Source organism: Mesocricetus auratus, unplaced genomic scaffold (genome assembly GCF_017639785.1).
Source record: "Mesocricetus auratus isolate SY011 unplaced genomic scaffold, BCM_Maur_2.0 Super-Scaffold_100007, whole genome shotgun sequence".
NCBI lineage: Eukaryota > Metazoa > Chordata > Mammalia > Rodentia > Cricetidae > Mesocricetus > Mesocricetus auratus.
In genome coordinates this window covers 62,751,665-62,776,076 of record NW_024429191.1, presented here as the reverse complement: position 1 = coordinate 62,776,076, position 24,412 = coordinate 62,751,665, and the positions used below count along the sequence as shown (strand labels likewise).

Genomic DNA, 24,412 nt, shown 5'->3' with positions numbered 1-24,412 from the left:
AATTGTAGGGTCTTGAGGTAGGTTGATCCCTATTTTTCTGAGAAATCACCATACTGATTTCCACAGCGGTTATACAAATTTGTACTCCCACCAGCAATGAAGGAGTGTTCCCATTTCTCCACATGCTCTCCAGCATAAACTGTCATTGGTGTTTTTGATTTTAGCCATTTTGATAGGTGTTAAATGGAATCTCAGGTATGTATTTCCCTAATGACTAAGGATGTTGAGCATTTCCTTAAGTGTCTTCTGCCCTTATGTGCATTGGTGTTCTGCCTGCATGCATGTCTGTGTGATGGTGTCAGATCTTAGAGTTACAGACAGTTGTGAGCTGCCATGTGGGTGCTTTTAATCTCAGAGCAGGCAGAAGGATCACAAGTTTGGGGCCAGTCTGGGTTGCATAGTAATACATTGTCTCAGTGCAAAATAAATAAACCATGCCTTTGTGCAACCAATCTCTGTAGAACTTCTTCATCTATGCCCACTAAATAAGTCTTCATTTCCTTCTCCTGAAACTCCTGACAATAGCCATTCTCTTCTCGATCACTGATTTTATTTTTATTTACTTATTTTGCGGGTGGGGTGAGACAGGATCTCTCTACATAGCACTGGATACCATGTAACTCACCTTGTAGACCAGACAGTCCTAACTGCTGAGATTAGAGGTGTGTGCCCCATCATGCCCTGTGCTTGCTTGGGAGCTCTCTCGCCCCCCCTCTCTGCCTTTGTTCTTTCCCTCTCCCCCTCTCCCGTTCCTTCCCTCCCTCCCTCCCCCTCCCTCCCTCCTACTCCCTCTCCCTTCTTCTCCTTCTCCCTCCCCACCTTTTCTCTCTCTTTGGTTTTTTGAGACTGGGTTTCTCTGTGTAGCCCTGACTGTCCTGGAACTCACTCTGTAGTTCAGGCTGACATTGAACCCAGAGATCTGCCTGTCTCTGCCTGGGACTAAAGGTGTGAGCACCGCTGGTTGGTTTCTCACTGATTTTAATGTAAATGGATCATACTTTCTGTTTGTTTATTTGCTGATTTACTTAGGGATTACCAAGGGTCATCTATGTTAAAACATCTGCCATACTTCACTTTCTTTTAAAGTCTAGATAATCTTCCAGTTTTCCCAATTTTTTAAAAATAAACTCAGTTTGAAATATTGTAAGTATTTTTTTCCCTACAAAGATGGACTAGAATGATAAGATTATTTACGATACTGTGGTTTTGGGCTTTAAGTCATCGGTTTTTTGGTTTTTGTTTGTTTGTTTTGGATGGTGGTGCTGGTTTGAACCCAAGGCCTTAACTATTTTTGATACAAACCTACCTTTACTAAAACATTTTAAGTGTGCAGTTCAGTGTCATTAAGTACATTTACATCGTTGTACAAACCATTACCTACCACTGTCTCCACAACACATTCTCACCCTAAATTGTACTATTAAACATTAATTCTCCATTTCCTCTCTTCTCTATGAAATGCAGTATTTTAGTTCCCTCATGTTAGTGGAGTTATGTTTCTTTCATACAGCTGGCATATTCTACTTAACTCAATATTTTCAAGGTTTAGTCTAGTGATCTGTTCATCTGTCTCCACAAGACTGGTTTTTGCTGTGTTAGCCCAGGCTGTTCTTAATCTGTGATCTTCCTACTTCAACCTCAGAAGTACAATGATTACAGGCAGGCACTGCCACACCAGTCTTGTTTCTTCATTTTTATTTTCTCTGTGCTGAGTTGGTCCAAGGAATTTTTTTTCTTTAAGAACTTACAACTATCAATTTGCAATGTAATTACATCATTTCTCCCTTCCTTTTTCTCCCTCCAAACCCTCTCATAGACCTACTTCTCCTTGCTCACTTTCAAATGTATGACCTCTTTTTTCATTAATTATTGTTACATGCAGATATGTGTGTATGTATAGTTAAATATTAGTTTCTCAGTCTGTGTATTGTTATATGTATTTATGTATGTATGTTGACCATTTGTTATTGGATTGTTATTAACCAATTGGTTAATTGGCGTGTTGTTCTGGAGAAGACTTTCTTCTGCTCTCAGCATTCCTTATTTGCCTGTAGTTCTTTGTATAGGGATGAGACCTCATAGACTTTCCTTGGTTCTCTTTGACATGTCTTTCAGTGAACTTGTTCTTCTCATGATTAGGCAACCATGTTGGTGAGAGTTTATGGGTGTAGCTTCTGACACAATCTCATAGCAAACTCCCTGTTATTCTGGCTCTTATAGACTTTCTGCTCTATCCTCCATAATGTTTGTTTCCTGAGCTTTAGATTTAGGAATTATTTTGTAAATACATCCTTTGGGACTGGGCTCCACATCTCTGAATTTTGATTGGTTGTGATTTTCTATAATCGTCTCTGTTGTAAAGAGAAATTTCCTTGATGTGGGGTGAGGAGTAAAGACAAATAAATATTTAGAGAGTAGTTAGGAATTATGCTTGTTTGTAAATTGGTAGTTGTAGGTTCTCCTCCAAGATCCATGACTTTACTGGTCATGGGTTTCCAGTACCAGGCATGGGTGTGAAGTGCATGATGTCTTCAGCAATAGCTTCTTAACCTCCGCCTGGGTGGGGTTGGGGAACCAAGGGCAGTAGCCTGTATGTTTTGGGTGACCATTGGACAGTCCTGAACTTTTTTTTGTTGTTGTTGTGAACCCAAATGAGAAAGTTTAATTCAAATTGTATATGTGTATTTATATTTGGACTTACATGTGTTAAATTTTGTTTTTGTTTTTTTTAGGTAAAAAGTTAATAGTATGATTCCTTATGACTGCACCAGACATCCTTAGTGTTATTTTGCCCTCTTCTTCCTTCTGTATTTATATCCTCTTCCTCCTTAACTTGAGCCCTACTTTGTTACCATTTCCCTAAATGTACCCTAGTATTTTCTTTTCTGTTGTTTTCCCCCTCCCCACCCTGGCAATGGCCCCTATTTACTTTTCTGATTTTTACAGTTATTCCAGAATGTGTACTCACATCTAAAGATTTGGAGCTAAGAGCCTCTGATGAGAGAGAACATGTGGCACTTGTCTTTCTGGGTCTGGGGTACCTCAGCCAATATGATCTTTTCTAGTTCCACCCATTTACCTGCAAAATTCATGATTTCGACTGAATCAGTTTTTCAGAAACAAAATGGATTTGTGGTTTCATTTTAGGAAATAGGATTTCTGTCTTTCAAGTTAACTATTTGGGTTAAGGATGCAGCTCATTGGTGGTATACTTGCCTAGCAGTGAGTGAAGCCCTAGGACTTAATCTTTATGATGATGATGATGATGATGATGATGATGATGATGATGATATATAGTGTTCTGCCTGCATGTGTACTTGCATGCCAGAAGAGGGCACCAGATCTCATTACAGATGGTCATGAGTCACCATGTGGTTGCTGGGAATCGAACTCAGGACCTTTGGAAGAGCAGCCAGTGTCCTTAACCTCTGAGCTATCTTTCCAGGCCCCTAGACTTAATCTTTTTTTTAATATTTTATTTATTTATTATGTATCCAATCTTCTGCCTGCATGCCAGCAGAGGGCATCAGAGCTCGTTCAAGGTGGTTGTGAGCCACCATGTGGTTGCCGGGAATTGAACTCAGGACCTTTGGAAGAACAGTCAGTGCTCTTAACAGCTGAGCCATCTCTCCAGCCGCTAGACTTAAATCTTTAGCACAGAAAAACAAACAAACACACTTCCATGATTGCATGAGTGCTCACACAATGCATTATCCTACAAAAACAATACCAAACTTATTAACTACTTCTAGAAAAAAAGGTAAAATAGTGCTGAAGCAAGATGTATTTTCCCTGCTCATCTCTGTTTTCATGGGCTCCTTTCTGAGTATTAGTATTCAGACATCTGTACTGGACTGTCCTTGGGGTTCTGACAGGATGAGTCCTCAGCTGCAGCCATGAAGAGCACCACCTGTGCATATTCACAATGTTCTCTTTTAAAAGGGCCCTGCCCACCTCCCATCCTCTTCTCTCTTCTTGTTCCACATGCTCTCTCCCTTCCCCTTTCCTCTCTCTCCCCCTCTTTCCTCTCTCCTCTCTCCTGCTGCTCCTTCTCCAGAGGCAGGTCTCCTCCCTCCCTTTCCCTTTTTTATGATCCCTTTCGCTCACAAAAAACCCCTCTGCTTGAACCCTGCCTCATGACATCTTTCTCTTGAACCTGATTTTCTTAAATTACAACACTGAGTGTTTTCCTAGTAAGTTTTTTTGCCTTTAAAATTATTATATCCTTATCCTTTTTTAAAAAATGCTACTGCTCATTTTATAGTAGATTTGTTTTATTCTCATTTTGTCTCTATACATTTCCCAAAAGCTGATTTACAGAAAAATGGCAGAGTCTTATCTGTACAAGAGTCTTATACCTGCTTCTTTTTATGAACTAGCCCACTGTGCTTGCCAGTCAGTCTTGACTTGACTCATTCTCTTGGGTGGTCTGAGTATATGTATAAGCTACCATTTCTGGCTCTAGTTTATTTATTTATTTTTATTTTATTTTATACTTTTGGTTTTTCGAGACAAGGTTTCTCTGTGTAGCTTTGTAGACCAGGCTGGCCTTGAACTCACAGAGATCCACCTGCCTCTGCCTCCTGAGTGCTGGGATTAAAGGTGTGTGCTACTGCTGTCACTGCCACCACCACTGCTGGGCTCAAATTTTTTTTTGTTCTTCATCTCTGTGGTGGAAAACTTTCATTTTTGTTTTATTTTGTTTCTAGAGACAGAGTGTAACCAGTTGATAATTTTGATCTGGGACACAAGACATTTGTTGTTTTTTTTTTCTTTTTCCTTTTTTAGGAAATACTTATATATTTGCAAATTCTTTCAAGTGGCATGAATATACCCTTGTTATGAAAGAAATATAGAATTTATAAAAGATAATCAAGAATCTCATCTAAGTAAGGAAATTGCATTTATATGACTTTATATGCAGATAATTTAAAGGTATATAAAGTTGCTTTGGGTTATGGAGTTCCTTCTGGCTAGTCTGGGAAGGCCTTTTCAGATTGCTTAGCCTCTTGGCTGTATGTTAAAATAGAATGACCTGAATAGAGCTATTGTTTAATATGTGTTGGTGGTAATCTGTTGATGAATCAGCTAAGATAGAAAATTTTAAAAGGCTGCCTGTGTTGGGTGGGAAGAAGGAGACAGAAAGAAACATAAAATAAGGCTAAAGAAAGAAAATCACTTAGTAAAAGTTTGTGTGTGTCGAAGTTAGTGTGGAGTAACTGCAAAGGTTGTTGAATGAAAATAAGGATGCTTGTGCGATTATAGCTTAAAAAAGAGGAAAGAAGTTATTGAACCATGGCCAGAGGGGAACAGTTGTTAGTGATAATATGAATGGGAAATATGGGAATTCATAGCCAATTGTGTCTATAGAGTTACAGACATCCAAATATCAGTGATATGTGGAAACAGTGCTGGGGGGCGAAATAGAGTCAAAGGGGAGATACGAGGTGGAAGAAAGTTCTATTGTTGAGATGGAAGGTATGAATTGTGATAGGGTATTAAGGCAGAGATTGTCTGGCAGTTACTGAATATGTGGGAATTTGGTTTATCAAAGAGAAAATCTGAGTGCTCTCAACAAATAAATTTTGGTTATAGATATTTGGTGAACTCTTTATTAGGGATACTCTAATACAGAAGACAAGAGTTAAGGTCTGAGGGGTTTGTTGTTTGAGACAGGGTTTCTCTGGGTAGCCCTGTAGTGGGACTCACTGTAGATCATGCTGTCCTCAAACTCAGATTCAGCTGCCTCTTCCTCCCAAATACTGTGAATAAAGGTGTCTGACACCATGCCCAGCAGAGGTCCAGTATTTAATGTTTTTGGTATGTTTGAGACAAAGTCTCTAGCCCAGACTCACTTCAAATGCTCTTTGTAGTACAGAGGATAATTTTGAACTCCTGCCTCCACCTCCTGAGTGCTGGGATTACAGGTGTGTCACCAAACCTAATTTATGATGGTGCTGAGTATCAAACCCAGAGCCCTTGTGAATGCTAGGCAGTTAGTCTGCCATCTGAGTCACAACCCCAGATTTTTTTTTAAGTTCTTAGTCCTATCTAATCCTGACCAACTGTATTACAGATGCATTCTGTTGAATGTAAGAATCAACTGAGAATATTGTCTCTGTTGAGTAAACCCATTTCCCCAGTAGGGTCTTTGCTGTGTAGTCTCAAATGGCCTGGTACCTGAGCCTCCCAAATTCTGCCCATGTATAAATTAATATACATTTCAGTACTGCAAGTTAGAAATTATTAATTTGGTTTTTTGTTTGTTTTTTGGTTTTGGTTTTTGTCTGTCTATGGTGTGCATTCATATGTGTACACATGTTCTTGTGTATGGGTGCACATGTATGTTTGTGCATGTGGAGACCAGAGGCAAATATCAAGTAGGCATTTTCCTTGGTTGTTCTCGAGAGGCACAGACTTGCTTAAGACTGGAGCTTGCTCTTTTGGCTAGTCTAGTTGGCCAACTTGTTCTGTGGATGCCATGTCAGTTTTCCAAGAGCTAGGATTCCTAGTGGGCCACCATGCTTGCCTGACATTTCTGTAAATCTGAACCCTGGTCCTCATGCTTATGCAACAAATGCTTTACCCACTGAGCCATGTCCCCAGCCCCCTAGCTTGGGTTTTGTATATGAACAGAATCTTCCTGTAGGATATGTTTGGAGATTGAGAGACTGATTTGCAGCTCATATCAGAGGCAGATGAGATCTGGTGGGGCGGGGGAAGGGGGAACTGAGTTGTATTCTTCAGGAGACATGACTTTGGAAGGAATTGCTTGACAGAGATGTCACCCAAGAGATCTGTGGGTAGCCTGTAAGATAAACCCAAGGACCTTGGTATTAAGGGGAAATTGTATTAGTTATGATAACAGGCAAGAAGTATGTCAAAGTTAATGACTAAGAACTGGCTACTGAAGACTTTCTATCTGCAAACACAGTTCTAAGCACCTCCCACATGCTATCCTGCTTGTTCCTTACTACCGTGTGAAACAGGCACTGTGATGATCCATGGTGTTGATTTCAGAGAGTACTGACTGTCTCCTGCCTCTGTCCCAGCCAGAATTGCTCAGGAGACAGTCAGTGACAGCCATCTGCCATTGTAGAGAGTTGTAAATGACTAATTATTCCCTTTCTATGCTTTATTTCTATCCTAGGTCACAAAGCACTTAAAGCATTGTTAAGGTCATTGGTGGATCTTCAGGAAGAGTTGCTTTTCCAGTACCCAGACACTAGATACCTAGTAAATGGGATGAAACCCAAAACGGAGAGGTAAGGAGGAAGCAGAACCATGGCTTGCTTATTTTCTTTTCATCTGGACAGATTCCTATCCTGTATGAAAAAGAAAGCCATGTCCTTCCCAGACAGATAGATATGAAATTTAGTAATAGTTAAAGTAGAACCATTTTTTGTATTTAACTGTTGGTCAGAACAGAATGATGGATATTAGAGTGTTGGTTCTAACTTTGTTGTGCCTGCTTATCTTTGTAGCCTTAGGCAAAATACTTGCCTTCTCTTTTGGTCTATAATAATTAGTATATTAAAATCATGTTTTAGATATTAATGTTTAATGCTATGAAATATTTTTGCTCATACAATGGACTCAGTCAAAATCATCTCCTTGAGCAACTTCTGTGTTGAATCCAGTACTACAGTGAGTGTAGTTGGCTAAGTAGTAGAAGGCTATAGTATATTTTCATAGTGGTTTTCATCACATATGCAATTGTCCCTCTGTATCCAAGGGGGATTAGCTCTGAAACCTTTCATGGATACCCACATCTGCAGATGTTGAGTTCTGTGTACATCCTTCTTTGGACTTTATATCATCCCTGAATTGCTTTTAATACCAATTACACAGCGTAAATACTAAGTAGATTGCTTAGAAAGTAATGGAAAAAGTGAAACCTGCACATGCTTGGAATATCTGTGAACTTCCTCTGCTGTTTTTGATCTGTGTTTCAGGTTAGTGCTTTTTTTTTTTTCATATTCAGCTTCTCTTCATTTGGTTCAGTTAATATTAGTCACCTCTTCTTAGCAGTTGGTTATGGAAATATGTTTCTTTTATTGATTTTTGAATCACAGGAATGTGAGTATGTGTTTAATTTTTAAAGTTTTAAAGTCTCTCCTGTAACAGTATGTGCCTGCTTCATATACATTTCTAGTAATGTTTTTATGACCTTATTTCTTTTTATAATGTGTTTACCATTAAAAAAATTAAACACAGGTGCTTTTGATATTTATTTGAAAATTTCCACGAGTCTTTGATTGTCCTTGAGAACTTTAAAAAAATTTAATTTTTATTTTATGCATATAGGTGTTTTGCCTACATGTATGTCTGTGCACCATGTATATGCAATGTTTGTGGAGGTCAGAAGAGGGTGTCAGATCCTCCTGGCACTGGAATTATAGATAGTTGTGAGCCATCATGTGGGTGCTGGAGATCAAACTCAGGCTCTCTGGAAGTGTTCTTAATCACTGAACTTTCTCCCTAGCACTGTGAACATTCTTTTCAAACATACAAAAAGCCATCCTCATCTTTCTGATATAATATAATTATAGTGGATAGTATCTAAATACTTAATGTGAATCTAATCTGTTAGTTAAGTAATATTTACTTTGAACTTAATGGTCTTACTGGTTTTCTAGTGAGGAGATTTCTAGTGAAGATGATGAGCTAGTAGAAGAGAAGAAGAAGCAAAGAAAAGCCCCACCAAAGAGGAAGCTAGAGATGGAGAACTATCCCAGCTTCATGGCAAAGCGCTTTGCTGACTTTACAGTCTACAGGAACCGTACACTGCAGAAGTGGCATGATAAAACCAAACTTGCTTCTGGAAAACTGGGCAAGGTTGTGTGTGTGTGTGTGTGTGTGTGTGTGTGTGTGTGTGTGTGTGTGTGTGTGTGTGTGTGTGTGTGTGTGTTTCTACTGCTGTGAAGAGACACCATGAGCTTGGCAACTCTTATAAAGGAAAACATTTCATTGGAGCTGGCTTACAGTTTCAAAGGTTTAGTTCATTATCATCACGGTGAGACATGCAGGCAGACATGGTGCTGGAGAAGAGCTGGAAGTTTTACATCTTGATCTGCAAGTAGCAGAAGCAACTGTGTCCCTCACTGGGCATAGCTTGAGCATATGAAACCTCAAAGCCCACCCCCACAGTGACACACTTCCTCCAACAAGGCCACACCTCCAAATAGTGCCACTCCGTATAGACTAAGCATTCAAATATATGAGTCTATGGGGGCTATACCTATTCAAACCATCACAGTGTGTGTGTGTGTGTGTGTGTGTGTGTGTGTGTGTGTGTGTGTGTGTGTGTGTGTGTGTGTGTGTGTGTGTATCTGTGTGTGTGTGAGACACTGTTGCAATTGAAGCATTTGTAAGAAATAGGAAATATAGCTTATTTATGCAGTGTAATAGCAAGCAATTATTTCTGTTCTCAGATTCACTGAACTACTACTGGAATTTGTACCATTTGATTTTACTTCATAGAATGTTTTATTCTGTAAAGAAAGTCTGGTTCAGGTGATAAAGTATGAAATACTTAAATAAGCAGATTTGAAAACTTTATTAAAGAAACAGAAGAAAGTGGTGACTGCTTAAGACTAAGATTTTTCTGAGAATAGTCATAACTACTGGCATACTCAGCTTTTTACAGATAACCCACCTGCAAAGACAGCTTTCTTTCTCTGCTGACACAGAAAGAGAAGCCAGCATAGCTGCTGTTACCACTAGCCTGCATTCCCTAACACTGGTCAATGTTATTGCAGGGTTTCGGTGCCTTTGAACGCTCTATATTGACTCAGATTGATCACATTCTGATGGACAAAGAAAGATTACTTCGAAGGACTCAAACCAAGCGCTCCGTTTACCGAATTCTTGGCAAACCTGAGCCAGCCCCTGAGCCTGTAGCAGAGAGTTTGCCAGGAGAACCGGTAAGAACTCTGGGACACATAAGTTTATTGGAACAGTCTCTGGGGGCTAGTTAAATGTGGAATCAACTCTTATGAGAAGTTAATGAGAAAGGAAGCAGCACTGCTCTGTTGGATTGTTAGTAGAAGGCTTCAGAAATCTCCTGATTTTGCATTTGATAACAGGAGTTTGGTAGAAGAAATGTTTAAAATCCAGTTTTTAAGATTTAGATGGTTGTGGTTGTTTCTGTGATCTGGTGATCAAACCCAGGGTTTCCACATGCTGTGCAAACCCTCTACTACTGTCCTGCACTGCAGACCTTAAGATTTAATTTCAATGCTACTGTGTAGAAATGACAACATGGACATTTGTTTAATGTTTGCCTTAAATGATCTGAGCGTGGAATATTGAAATTCTTTTGTTTAAAAGGAAACTTTCTTTTTTGAGGGGGATATTTTTGAGACAGGTTCTATCTACATATTTCTGGCGGACCTGGAACTCACTATGTAGACCAGGCTGGCCTCTAATTCAAAAGAAATCTGACTGTTTCTGCCTCCCAAGTGCTGTTGTGTTTAAAGGCATGCACCACTACTGCCCAGCTAACCCCTGTTTTGTTTGTTTGTTTATATGTGTGAGTGTTTCACCTCCGTGTATGACTGTGCACACACTGTGAGCATCCAGTGCTTTGGAAGCCAAAAGAGGGTATTGCTGGAACTGGAGTTAACCGATGGCTATTGGCCATCATGTGGGTGCTGAACCTGGATCTTCTGTAAGAACAACAAAGTGGGTTTGTTTTGTTTTGTTTTGTTTTGTTGGTTTTTTGAGACAGGGTTTCTCTGTGACTTTGGAGGCTGTCTTGGAACTAGCTCTTGTAGACCAGGCTGGTCTCGAACTCACAAAGATCCACTTGCCTCTGTCTCCCAAGCCCTGAAATTAAAGGTGTGCACTACCACTGCCTGGCCAGCAAGTGCTCTTAACTACTGAGCCATCTCTTAAGCCCACCATATTTTAATTTTGTAGTTTATGTTTTTTTTATGTTTATAGATCTCTTTAAAACAGTGTTAATGGGCTGGAGAGATGGCTCAGTGGTTAAGAGCACTGGCTGCTCTACCTGGGTTCAATTCCCAGAACCCACATGGCAGCTCATAACTACTTATAACTCCAGTTTCAGGGGATTTGACAACATCACACAGACATATATGCAAGCAAAACATGAGCGCACATGAAATAAAAATAAATTTAAAAAATATTAGAATTACATTATTTCCCCCCTTTCCTCCTTCCAGCCCCTTCGATGCCCTCCACTCAAATTGATAGCCTCTCTTTCTTTGGTTATTTTTTTGCATATACGTGTATATGTGTACACAATTATCTAAATACAACCTGCTGAGTCTTTGTTGTTGTTTGTGTGTATATGGTTTCAGGGCTTTCCACTTCATATTGGATAACCAGTAAAGGAGCTTACCCCTGGAGAGGTTAATTTTCCCTCTCCTTGCAGCCATTTGTCTGTGGATAAGACTGAAATTTTTCCCCTTCCATGTTACACATTTTTATTTTTTAATTACCGAAAAGTTTACTCAATACTTTTTAATTTCATAGAATTAAAATTAAATGTAAACTTTTTTCTACTCTGAAAATTCCAATCATGATATTGTTTCTATAGGCTTTATGCATATGACTTATATGTAACATATATAAATTATATATTCATATTTATATATGTAGGTATACGTACTTATATATAAAGACATATATATGTATGTAAGATATACAACATATATATATATAATATATGAAAATTCTTTTCCTTTTGAAATATTTATTTTCTTTTTAGGGGTGTGTGTGTTTGTATGTGTGTGCGCGCATGAACGGGTATGTGCATGTGTGTGCAGGTCAGAGACACTGCAATTGAACTCTAATCCTCTGGAAGAGTGATACATGCACTTAACCACCAAGCCATCTCTTGCTCCCCTTTTAAATCATTAAGGGTCCCCCCCACATTTTCATTACACATACACACTATGTACTTTAAGCATATTGTCTCTTATCCCCTTCCTCCTCCCACTAAACTTTTCCTTCTTCCCAGTCTCCTCCTACTTTCATTTTCTGCTTATTTGTGAAACACTGCTTTTTTTCTTTTTCCCCAAGACAAGGTTTCTCTGTGTAATAGTCCTGGCTGTCCTGGAACTTACTTTGTAGACCAGGCTGGTCTTGAACTCACTGAAATCTGCCTGCCTCTGCCTTCAAAGTGCTGGGATTTAAGGTTTGTGCCACCGCTGCCTGACGTGGCCCACTGCTTTTAATTAGTGCCTGTATGACTATGGGTGGAAGATTATTTCTTGAGCAAGGACAATTTAGCACTGAAGAATATCACTCTCATCTCCTGAACAGTTATTAACTGCCTATAACACCTCAGGGGTTCTTTTGTAAAATTAAATCAAATTATTATTTGCATTTAAACAAATAATCAAAATGTCACAATATTTTAAAAAATTATAAATTTAAAATATACTGTATCCTAGATATTTTATCATAGCATGGAAATTTACTTTATATTTTTCTGTCTGTAAAGAATTCCATTGTAAGTTGTGTTGGGAAGTAGTGGTGCATGTGTTTAGTCTGGTCTACAGAAACCCTGTCTTGAAAAAAATAAAGAATTTCATTGTGTGACTATAAACTATAAGTTTCTAGATAGGTGTTGGTGGCACATGCCTTTAATCCCAGCACTCAGGAGGCAGAGGCAGGCAGATCTCTGAGAGTTCGAGGCCAGCCTGGTCTACAGAGCCGAGTTCCAGGACAGCCTCCAAAACAATACAGAGAAACCCTGGCTCGAAAAAACAAAAAAACAAAAACAAAAACCTTGATGTTTCTGATGTCTCCAGTTTTAGAAACAAACTATAGGAAACATTGCTAAATATTTGTTTGTATGAATGTATGGATGGATGAAATTTTAAAAGTGAAAAATGTTAAAGAAAATACATTGCATCCTGATAGATGTTGCCAAATTACCTCACAAAAGACTCCTAATAATTCCAGTCCCTCTAACTGTTTTCCAAGTCCTTGATATTGCCAGTCTGAAAGGTGAGAAATAGTATTTTCTAACTTGAATTTGTGTGGATTTCATTAAAATGAGCATAAATGTTTTCATGATTACTTATGCTTCTTTGTTCTGTCACTACCTGTTAATCTTCCCTCCTCCCATCCTTTTTGAGACCTGGTCTCCCTATAGTGCTCAGATTGTTCTTGAACTTTTTTTTCATTTAAAAAATATATATTTAAGAGTTTTTTCTGGGTTTAGTGGTCCATACGTTTAATTACAGCACTCTGCATTCAAGATCAGCCTGGTCTATAGAAGGAATTCAGGACAGCTAGAGCTATACTGAGAAGCTCTGTCTTGAAAAACCAAACATGAATGGATGGATGGATGGATGGATGGATGGATGGATGGATGGATGGATGGATGGAGTTTTTATATCTTATAAGAACTTATATCTTAAGCAGAATGTGCTTTGACCTTTAGATGTAGTACTTTGGGTAGCAAGATGGATTTGACAGAATCGCTGGGATTCATGCCCTTTTATACCCTGCTGACATAGGAGATCCCTCCTCAAGTTCCTGCCAATGCTCACCTGAAGGACTTGGATGAAGAAATATTTGATGATGATGATTTCTACCACCAGGTATGAATTTTACACATTCTTCTTTTGTTAAAACAAGCCAAGATTTTAAATCTTAAGTCCACTGATAGCATTCTTTGAATAAAAAGGTGGCTTATTTTGGAGTCAAAAAGGAGGTAGAAATCCTTGTAATCTGGATTGACTTAGACGGTGTCATTGTGGATTATTGGTTTTGCATTTTCCTTTTGAGGTGAAAACAGTTGCAGCTATTTAGTGACACTGCTCTGGTCTAAGTTGTCTGTAAAACAGTTTAAACTTCTTTGTGTCAATTATTCTTTTTCTTCTGCTGGGTGCTTCTTGTTTATTTTGTTTTCAGTTTTTGAGAAAGGGTCTCATTGTGTACCAGCAGCCTAAGGCAGCTTCGGACTGGCATCCCTCCTTCAGTCTCCTGAGTGATAGAATCGCATGTGTACTACCACACTAGTTCAGTCTAACTTTGTTCTCCCGCTCCAGGTACTAGGCATCAAGCCTAGAGCCTTGTATGTGCTAGGCAAACTCAGGCTTGTACATGCTAGACAAGAACTGGGATCTTAGAGTTCTTGAGTTGCATTTCTGGTTCTATAACCTAATTCAGTCTTTTTTTTTATTGTGATTTATTTTAAAAATATTTATTTATTTTTATTTTCCTCTTTGTATGTCTTGGGGTATGCTTTGTTCCCAAGGAGGCCAGAAGAGAGAATATCAGATCCCTTGAAACTGGAGTTATAGACAGTTATCATGGGTGCTGGGAATTTATTCCTGCTCCTTTGCAAGAGCAGTAAATGCTGTTAACCACTGAGCCACCTCTAGCCCCTTCATTGAATATTTTTGTTGTATATTTTAATCAGCCTCGTGTATATTAAAATGTAAGCTACTGTTGATTTTTCCATTTGTCTGTCTAATACTCTAAAAGAGATAATTGGTAAAAAATTGATGTATGGTCCAGTTTTCAAGTTTTTATTTTCTTGTTGTAATTGTTTGTTTGTTTTGGCTTTTTTGAGAAAGCATCTCACTGTGTTAGCCTTTATCTTGCAGTTTGTCTGCTTTTACTTCCCATGTGCTAAGTGAGACACTGGGGTGTGCCAGTGCTTGTATCTTCAGGAGAGTTCCCCCAATTTTCCTGACAATGTTAGTAACCCTGGTGCTTGGTTAGAGGAACTAAATGTTTGAGATAGTCTAAAAGGCTACAGTAACTTTATATTTGACTCTCTTGATAAATTGTATTATTAATGAAATGTGGTTTTTTGCCCAGTGGAAATGCTCCTCACCAGTGATGGTTTTTATCTATCTATCTATCTATCTATCTATCTATCTATCTATCTATCTACTTATTTATTTAGAGTGTTATTTGTGTGTTTCTGTACACTTACAATGTGCATTTAGTGTCCATGTCTAGAAGAGGGTATTGGATCCCATGGAACTAGAGTTACAGGTGGTTGTGAGGTGCCTGATGTAGGTGCTAGGAATCAAACCACAGTTTGCTGCAAAAGCAGCAACTGCTCTTACTGTGCTGAGCCATCTCTCTAGCCCATCATTTTTAGTACTTGATAAAATTATTGCCCTAAGTGAGTGTGAAAAGTATATTGAGGATAAAGGATCGAGAGTACTGGCCTCAGCTGCTCCAGTCAAGGGTCTGGATTTTTTTCCTTTTCTCTTCTTCTTAAACCCATTTATCAGAAGGACAGGAAACGTTCTGGAGAGTCTTGATACAGGACATTAATGCTTTCTAATTGTGTGAGATCAGGAGAGACAATCAAAAATGTTCTAGTCCTCATTAATTGAAGTGACATTGCTGGAATAAAAGTTCATCATGAATTAAATAGTCTGAGGAAGGTAAACTGAACTTGCTGAAGTTATATACAGAAGCCGATTCCACTGGCAAAATCATAGAGTCTTGAAAATTATTTTCCTCCTTATTTCTTTGTCTTCCCTTATTTTTATTTCTTTATTTATTTTAATTCTGTTGAAGAAATAGCATTACTTGATTGGTCCTTCATCCTAATTAATAATTTTAACTTTAATAAATTCTGATTTCGGAGTTATGACTAGCCACATCTTAGCTTTTCCCCTTGCTGGTTAATTGGGGTGCTGAGGTTAATCTAAATTAAAACTTAAACTAATAGAGGTCAGTAAGGCAGCTGAAACACCTGAGTGAAACAAATGGGGCTGCCAGGCACAACTTTATCTTGGCTGTTTCCCAAGAGGGAAGTGGCAGCAAATTGGAGTTGTTTCAGCCTTCTGTAAAGGTGAATGATGGGTGACACTTGTTAATGTACAGCGTCTCCGGAAACACTCCAGATTGCTTTGCTTCTGTACCAACTGCTGCCATCCTTGCACACTCGGTAGGAACTGGACCAGTTGCCAACATCTGGTGGCACAGCGAGGCACGGGTGCAAGTCTTGAAGCCCCACAGATTCTAAATATGGTGCTTAGAACTGTGCAAGCTTTAATCACTTACCCCTCTTTGGCAGCAGGCTACGACAGCTTATCCTAGCCTCGTACATCACACCCTGACATCTGCTGAGCCGCCAGGCAGCTGCACATTCATTTTCTTTTCTTGCCCTTTCTCATTTCTTCTTATTTCTCTTCTACTCACTGCCCCTTTACTCCCCTGATCTCCTCCCTTCTGTTTTCCTCCCCCTCCCCAATATGCTGCTTGGAAGAGATGATCTGTAAAGATTACTGCTTCATTGTGTGCAAGTAATTGTGGTTGGTGATGCCAGGCCCTTGACAGACACAGCGTAGCACCTGTTCTGCTGACCTGGTTAATTTCTTCTGTTGAGTGGGATTTACCAGAGATTGGAACTGAAGCCAATTCAGTGATAAAGGCTAAAGAAAATGGCTGTATGTTTTCTGTCACCTCCCAATTAAATTGGCTTCATAAAGTCCTTTCCTTATTTGTCAGGGTAGTGAGCCTGAGCTAAGTGTTGCATTCAGAAGGGGTACAATGTGTTACAATAGGCCCGTGAGTTTCTTTTATTTTTTTTTTCTCTTTTGTCTTTTTAAAATATGGTCATGTGGATGAGGTAGATGGTGACTATAATCACCCCTCCCCACACACCTTTTTTAACATACTTTAGGCTAAACTCTTTGGGTCCATGTTTTGTAAGGAAGAGATTATAGCCACATTGAATTTTAATGTTCCATTGTGAGGATTTAAAGGCTTACTTAGTTAATTCAGGTATTATGAGACTGTGTAAGTGCCCTAACTACTGAAGATGATGTATAGGGTCAGCTTGCCCCCTCCCCCAACCTGCTTACACCTTCACTTCTGCTTCCACTCTGTTTCTTAGTGGTCATTGAACTTTAAAAGCATGCCTACTTATTTAACAATAGTGGTACAGGTATAAACACACATACACACACGCACACACACACACACTTATACACTCATGTGTATTTATACATACAAGAATGAGTGAAGTGAGGGGTTTCATAAATCATTTATTGATTCGTCTGTCCTTCTGTCTGTCTGTCTGTCTACCTATCTACTTTCCTATCTAATCTGAGGCAGGGTCTCTTTATGTAGTCCTGGCTATCTTGAGCTCACTCTATAGGCCAAGCTGGCCTGAAGTTCAGAGAGATCCTCCTTCCTCTGCCTCCTAACTTCTAGGACATGCTTCCCCATGACAGATTAATTTTTATTTAATTGCTTTTTAAAATGACTTTTTAGAAAGTGTTGTATTTGTATTAATTATTTTTCTGTGTTGCCGTGATAGAACACTGAGTGAACTGAAAGCATCTTATAGAAGAAAGTATTTATTTGGGTTTCTGGTCCCAGAGAGGAAGTCCATTATGTAAAGGAAGCATGTCAGCAGGCAGGCTAAGCAGGAAACTGAGCATTCACATCCTTAATTTCAAGCATGGAGTAGAGCAAACTATGATGTACTCCTGTTAACAATGCTACACCTGAAACCTCACGAAATCAAATGCTTAAATGTCCAAGCCTTTGGGGGAGCTACCACAATACTAATTTATTATTAGTATGTGTGTGCTTATGTACTACAAGCATGTATATAGACAACTTGCAGGAGTCAGTTTTCTCTCCCTTGTGAGTACTAGGGATAGAACTCAGGTAGTTAAGTTTTATATCAAGTGCCCTTACCTAACACTGACACATTTCACTGGCTCTGATCATCTTTTTTTTGAGACAGTCTCACTGTGTAGCCCAGCCTGGAACTCTTAGTCCTCCTATCTCAGCTTCATCAGTGGTTAGATCGTTTACATTTTTATTGCAATTGTTTACTTATTTATTTTGTATCTGTGTGTAGGTTTTGTGTGAGTGTGTATGCATGGTGCACATGTGGAGGTCAGAGGACAAGTCACAGGAGCCAGTTCTCTCTTCCCACCATGGGGATCCCAGAGATCAACTTCAGATCATTAAACTTGGCTTGGTGGCATACACCTTTACTTCCGGAACCGTCTTGCTTGCTTGTTTGTTTGTTTATTTGTGTGTATGAGTGAGTGTACACACACATAGGTGACTAAGTACAGGTTTGTACATGTGAACTCACGTTGTTGGGCTTGGTAGCAAGCGCCTTCACCACCCAGCCATCTTGCCAGCTCCTGGTCTTAGCAGTTTTAGAGCTGAAAGACTTAGAAATAGAGTTTTAAAACTTAAGTAACCTCCTTAAAAAAAAAAAAAACCACACAGCGAATGGAAACAATCTCCAGGTTGCCTAGACCAAATTTTGTTCTTTTGATGTATCTTTATTTCTTAAATATTTCATTCTTGAGCCATAAAAAAATTATAGCTTTACGGCTTTCAGTTTGTAAATAAATAAGCTTCATTTTTTTTTTAGGCCTGGAAGAAATATTATATTGTTAGAAAGTAAATTTTTGTTTTTTAAAAGGCAAATGATTTATTGAACTCCTGTTACTTAACAATTCTAATGAAAAAAATTAGCTTTATAGTTTTGATACTGGTTTGTGTGGGAGCTGGATTGCTGAAGGTGTGGTGTAGCTAACAAGAGGGCTTTATGAAAGGTGAGTCCCTGCTGCAGGAAAGCAGTATATGTTTCACTTTCCAATGGACTTGGTTTGCATTTGGTCTGTCTCTTGTGCAAGCTCATCCTTAGAGATGACTTCACAGAGCATCAGTGGCCGTGAGTGATGGCCATTTAGCAATGTCTCAGTACCTATTTTCATCCTCATGACTCTCTCTGCTACTTTATGACTTCTGTTTTTTTTAAAGATGTGTTACCTGTATCGCCACCACTTAAGGTTTTTCTTTTGTTTCCTTTTTTATATTTTTGGTTGTGAGCCTAGCCTTTAACGGCTGAGCTATCCTCCAGCCCTTGTTTCCTTTTTTTTTTTTTTTAAAGCCTGGGTAGTTTTTCTTGGTAAACCTGAATTCTTAATGATCTGGGAGCAAGTATTCTCTGAACAGTGTTTATGTCCTAGTTGCCTAGTGTAGATAGGTGGTTGACAGACATCTTTATTTAATCCTTATAAGATTTGGTGTTGTGATGTGATTGACCTTAACAATAGCTATATGAAGTGACTGGGCTTTTCATATCCCAGACCTCAGACTAGTTTCTTGTCACCTCGTGAGTTATTTTGTTCAGAAAGCTCTAATTGAACTGAACTTAGATGTTGACAGATCCATATCCAGATCCTAAGGGTTCATTAGGATTTTGTATGTTGCTTCCAGCTCTGTTTAGTTTTGATCTGGTTTGCCTTGTCACTTTGAATCTTGTCAGGAGTATCTAGAGGAAAGCATAATAGGCTTTGCTTTTTTGGCTACCATTTTGGTGGATTAACTTTTTCCTTTTATTTACTATCAGGATATGTCTAGAACTGACCTTGCCATATGCTAGACCTCTATATCCAGTATATTTGATAATGCCATAAACAAGTAATTACTAATTGGTAAACTATTAAAAGTTGATTGTGTTGAAAAGTAGAGAAACGGCAGGCTGTCTGACAAGATGGTTTTCTTTAATTAACTCAGTGAGTGATTAATATGGACAGTTGATGTGGTGACTTTAATTTTATGCATTTAAATGGAAGTGAGAATAAGTAGCGTCTTAAGCCATCATTGAAGTTAATAGCAATGCAATATTCTTACTGTTGACATGTAACTTCCCAGTGGCCCCAGCTAATGGTTATTAACATGTTAGGAAGTCTGATATGAATCTCTTCTTACTGGAAAATAGATGCCTTTTACAAAAGCAATCTTTTGTTTTTAATTTTATTTTTAAATGTTTGTATTTGGGATCTGGATAGGATTTCTTAAAAGTCAAATGAAATTAGGTGATTTTAGAGAGAACATGCAAGTAAATTTGAAAATTGACATTATGACTGAAGGTAGAGCAAGGAGCTAACCATTTTGAGTTTGGGGGACATAGTAATAATGTTTTAAAATAACTAATTAGTAATTTAGTCTAATTAAATTATAACTATCACAAGATTATTTTATGTCTCATGTGTAAGAATTTTATTTTCAATACATGGTAACTTGTATAGGCTGACTCTTTAGACACTTGGCACTAAAAATGCTATCATTATTATTGTCATTATTGAGAGACAAGTATGGCATCAGCACCAGCCTTTGGTCACTAGCTTGGGTTATCATAGAAGCTGTTGCAGAATAGAAGAACAAAAGGCATGTTTTACTGAGTTCAGTTTTGTTTTCTTGAGACAGAGTCTCATGTAGCCCAGGCTGGCCTTGAACACTTGATCCTACTGCCTCTACCTTCCAAGTATAAGGATTACAGGCCTGTGGCACCACACCCAGCAAAACCAGATTTTAAATGCCAAGTTCAGAAGTTTGATCAAGCTGCAACGTGAACAGAAGGCACATGACTGGGACTTAGTCAGAGCTTCACTACATTTCCTTGGCTAGCCTGGAATTCTCTATGTGGACCAGGCTGGTCATGAGTTCACAGAGATCCTCCTGCCCTAGCCTCCAGAGTGCTGGAATTAAAGGAGGGTACCACCATACCTAGTACCTTCATTTCTTTTGGTTCTTTGCTTTAAAAAGTATTAGATGCTGACTTACATACCACTGCTTTACTCATTAAAACAAAGCTTTAAGCAATAAAATGTATTGGACTAGGCAGGAAAGAAGAAGGATTAGCTTAGAACTGTTGACGAAACTTTCTTAAACATAAATGGTACCATGAAAGTTTACTAAGCAAATGTGTAGCCAGAATTGCCTGATTTGTAGTAATAAGTTAAATATATACTGGCAGAGTGTAAATAAACGTAGGATCCCAGCAGTATTTTTTAGCTGCAAGTGAAGAATTGGGTACTTCTCAAGGAATAAGAAACTACCTCTTCATATTGATTTGGTGCCTTAAGTTCTGTTTAATTTATTCTTCCCTCAAAGTAACTTATAGGGAGAATGTTCTAGCAAAGAAGAGGGTAAGTTAATAAGATCTTTCAAAATGTGTGTGCATTATAGATCTAAAATTGAACATAATTAGCCCCAATGAGTGACTGGAAGAGATTAGCCCTCACACTGAATCAGAACATTGAAACATAAGTGTTCTTAATTCCAGCTTGATTTTCTTTGTAGTGCATTATGCTGTCTTCTGATTGGACAAATTTGAAAAGCCACTTGAGCACATGTATCACTTTTATGCAATTATGACCATTCCATTAACATTTATTGTGCCAGATGATGGATTTGTAGAGGCTAATCTGTTGAAATTCCCTTCCCAAGGATTTTCTAACAAGGAGGGTTCTCTCTAATTTTGTTTAGTTGCATAGCTTCTCTTTAAAAATAGGACTTGAGCCAGGTGAGGTGGTGCACACATTTAATCCCAGTACATGGTAGTAGAGGCAGCTGGATCTCTACGAGTTTGAGGGCAGCCTGGTATACATAGCAAGACCCTGTCTGAAAAAAAAAAAAAAAAGTATGACCTGAAAACCAGGCATGCCTTTAATCCCACTATTCAGGGGGCAGAGTCAGGTAGATCTCTGAGCTCAAAGCCTGGTCTACATAGCAAACTTCCAGACTAGCCAGGGCTACATAACAAGATTCTGTATTTAATTAATAACTAGTTAATTCTTTTATTTTCAAGAATGTAGTCATTGTTGGAAACCAGGCTATAAGAAGAGCCTTCAGATTGATGATGGTCATGAGAGGGTCCATTATGCTGTTATCTACCTTTGGCTGTTTGAGTTTTCTGTAATAAAAAAAAAAAAGGAAACCCGACGAACTGTGTATAGTGACATGCTTGCAATTTCAGTACTCTAGAGCCTAAGTTGGGAAGATATTGAGTTTGAGGCCAGTCTTGGCTGCATAGCAAACCCCTGTCTTAAAAAACAAAACAGCTGGGCATTGGTGGCACACGCCTTTAATCCCAGCACTCAGGAGGCAGAGGCAGGCGGATCTCTGTGAGTTCGAGGCCAGCCTGGTCTACAGAGTGAATTCCAGGACAGTCTCCAAAACAATACAGAGAAACTGTCTCAAAAAAAACAAACAAACAAAACCCAACAAAACAAACAAACACTAATGCCTTCAAATTTCTTTTTCACATTCATTCATTCATTCAGCAAGTACTCGAGTATTTGATTATTTACTGTGTGTTTATTGGGAAATTCCTCTTTTTTTAGGCTGTTGTTCAATGAAGTAGCCATATTTAACGAAACAAGGGTTTTGTTGTTGCTGTTTCAAAGCAATCTCACTATGTTGTATAGGCTATCCTAGAATTTACTGTAGGTAGAGTTCTCCTGTCCCAAACCAGTCTCAAATAATCACTCAGGGGCTTAATATTAATTACAAATGTTTGATCAATAGCTCAGGTTTATTGCTAACTAGCTCTTATGTTTAAGCTTGCTGTGGTACAGCACCTTCCTGGGATGGTTCTGAATCCATAATCCTACTTATCTCATTCCCTCATTCACTGTTCGTGATTGCAAATTGGTCCAGCTACTCTAGAAACTAGTGTGGAGAAGCCTCAAAAATTAAAAATAAATCTACTGTTCTGGGTGGTAGTGGCACATGCCTTTAGTCCCAGCACTCAGGAGGCAGACACAGGCAAATCTCTGTGAGTTTAAGTCCAGCTTACAGAGAAAGTTCCAGGACAGCCAGTACTGTTACACAGAGAAACCCTGTCTTGGGAGTGGGGGGTCAACTGTATGACCCATCTATATCACATTTCTTGGCATCCTAGCCATATTCATTACTGCTCTCTTCACAATAGCCTAAAAACAGAAACAACATAAATGTCCTTCAGCTGATGAATGGATAATGAAAATGTGGTACATGTATACTATTCAGAGCTATAAAGAAAAATGAAATCATGAAAATTTTAGGTAAATGGAATTAGAAATCAGATTGAGTGAGGTAACTCAGACCCAGAAATGCACACATGTTTGACTTTGGGGTGCTGCCCAGACATTTATACTACATGCACTTTATTTTGTTTCCTTGCTAAAATTCTAAAACTTTTGAACTCCAAGATTCTATCCCTAGTAAGAGGTTGTGGATCTGTATAACAAAGGCACAACCTGTAGGAGAGTAGAGGATGTATACCAGGAGAAATTGTCCTGAGGAACCATGGGATCATTATCTACCTGATAAAGAAGGTGAGCACTGGAGGGGAGAATGAGGATGAGGGATGCTGAAAAGATGGCAGAGTCAATAGAGTATTGATTTTAGTGGAGCTGAAGAATTATTGGCATCTGAATGCTAGAGGGGGCTGTGAAAAGAGAGTTTGTTTCTGGTAGGCTTTTAGTCCTTACCAGAACATAATTACAGAACACAAATTAGTTCTCCATCCAGTTTCTTAACTGTGAATCCTCCAGCTTGATGTGACTTCTCTATTCTTTCAACACAAATAATAGATTATATGATACTATTAAAAGAAATATTTCTATAGTGCCCAGAAATATCAATTGAGCTATAACCCAAAGGATATCCCTACCTTTATAACAGGTTAAAAAAAATGTCTGGGGACCAAGAGGCCAGAATATTTGCAATGGGGACTGTTGTAAAACTTATCTGACAGTACCTTCACTCTCTTGTTACTTTTAGCAAAGATTCGAAAGAGTAGGTTGATACTATTAAATTGTTTTTATTTGTAGTAAGAAGAAAGGGAAAGCAAAATTGTTAAGAAGCTCTCTAGCATTCAGTTTACTGTGTTCATATATCAGAGCCTGATGCTGATAGTGATTTTCTTACAGTTCTAGTAAATTATTAGACATTAAGACATTATATATTATGTCTAAAGAAATGTATGGAAAGACTAGTAAATTTTAAGTCAAGTAAGCTTAAACAGAGCTACTTCATTTGGTGTCTAAACTTGTCATCCTTCCAAAATCTGTCCAGGTGCAACCCAGCTGGGTCAAAAGTAGAGAAAGGTAACCGAGTTCTCAAAGATGGAGACAGGGAGGGACTTGGGCAGACTTCATTCTCTGCCCTAGTAACCAAAGGGGAATAGTTTTTAACTTCAGAATTAAGGTGTTTCTTAGAATTTATCCACTCATTCTGATTTCCTTCTATTCTATTTTCTGTTAATTTTCTCCCAATGTAGTTTTCCTATTAAAAACTGAGTGCTTTTTAAATACTTGTTTCTAAGATCACTATTTACTACTTGACTCAACAAAATACATTGAATAATAATGTGTGGGTGGTGTTCTTGCAGGGATATATGGAAGAATTTGAATAACTATATTTCCTGCCCTCAAGAAGCTGATAGCCAAGTAAAGAAGATGATATAAACAACAGAAATGCTTACTGGTGGTGAGGGCCTATAAAGATTACAGAAGAAGGAGAGGTTACTAATGGTTTAAAAAAAACTAAAGGAGGCTCTTGGAAGAAGGAGGGTAGCATTCATTTTAGTAGGATAGTGGAAGAAGAAATATTAGGTGGTAGAATTAATTGAGGAGTAAGTGAACCT

The 24,412-nt window shown here is 38.5% G+C and overlaps 1 protein-coding gene across 1 annotated transcript in view; it reads left to right on the top strand.

The window, feature by feature from the left end:
* The window catches only part of Aatf (apoptosis antagonizing transcription factor), a 99,924-nt gene that overhangs the window by 38,615 nt on the left and 36,897 nt on the right, over window positions 1-24,412 (top strand). The window contains exons 5-8 of the mRNA XM_040749372.1: window positions 7,151-7,265; window positions 8,640-8,838; window positions 9,762-9,926; window positions 13,500-13,583. Coding sequence (XP_040605306.1) covers window positions 7,151-7,265; window positions 8,640-8,838; window positions 9,762-9,926; window positions 13,500-13,583 — 563 coding nt within the window. The remainder of the gene's footprint in view (window positions 1-7,150; window positions 7,266-8,639; window positions 8,839-9,761; window positions 9,927-13,499; window positions 13,584-24,412) is intronic.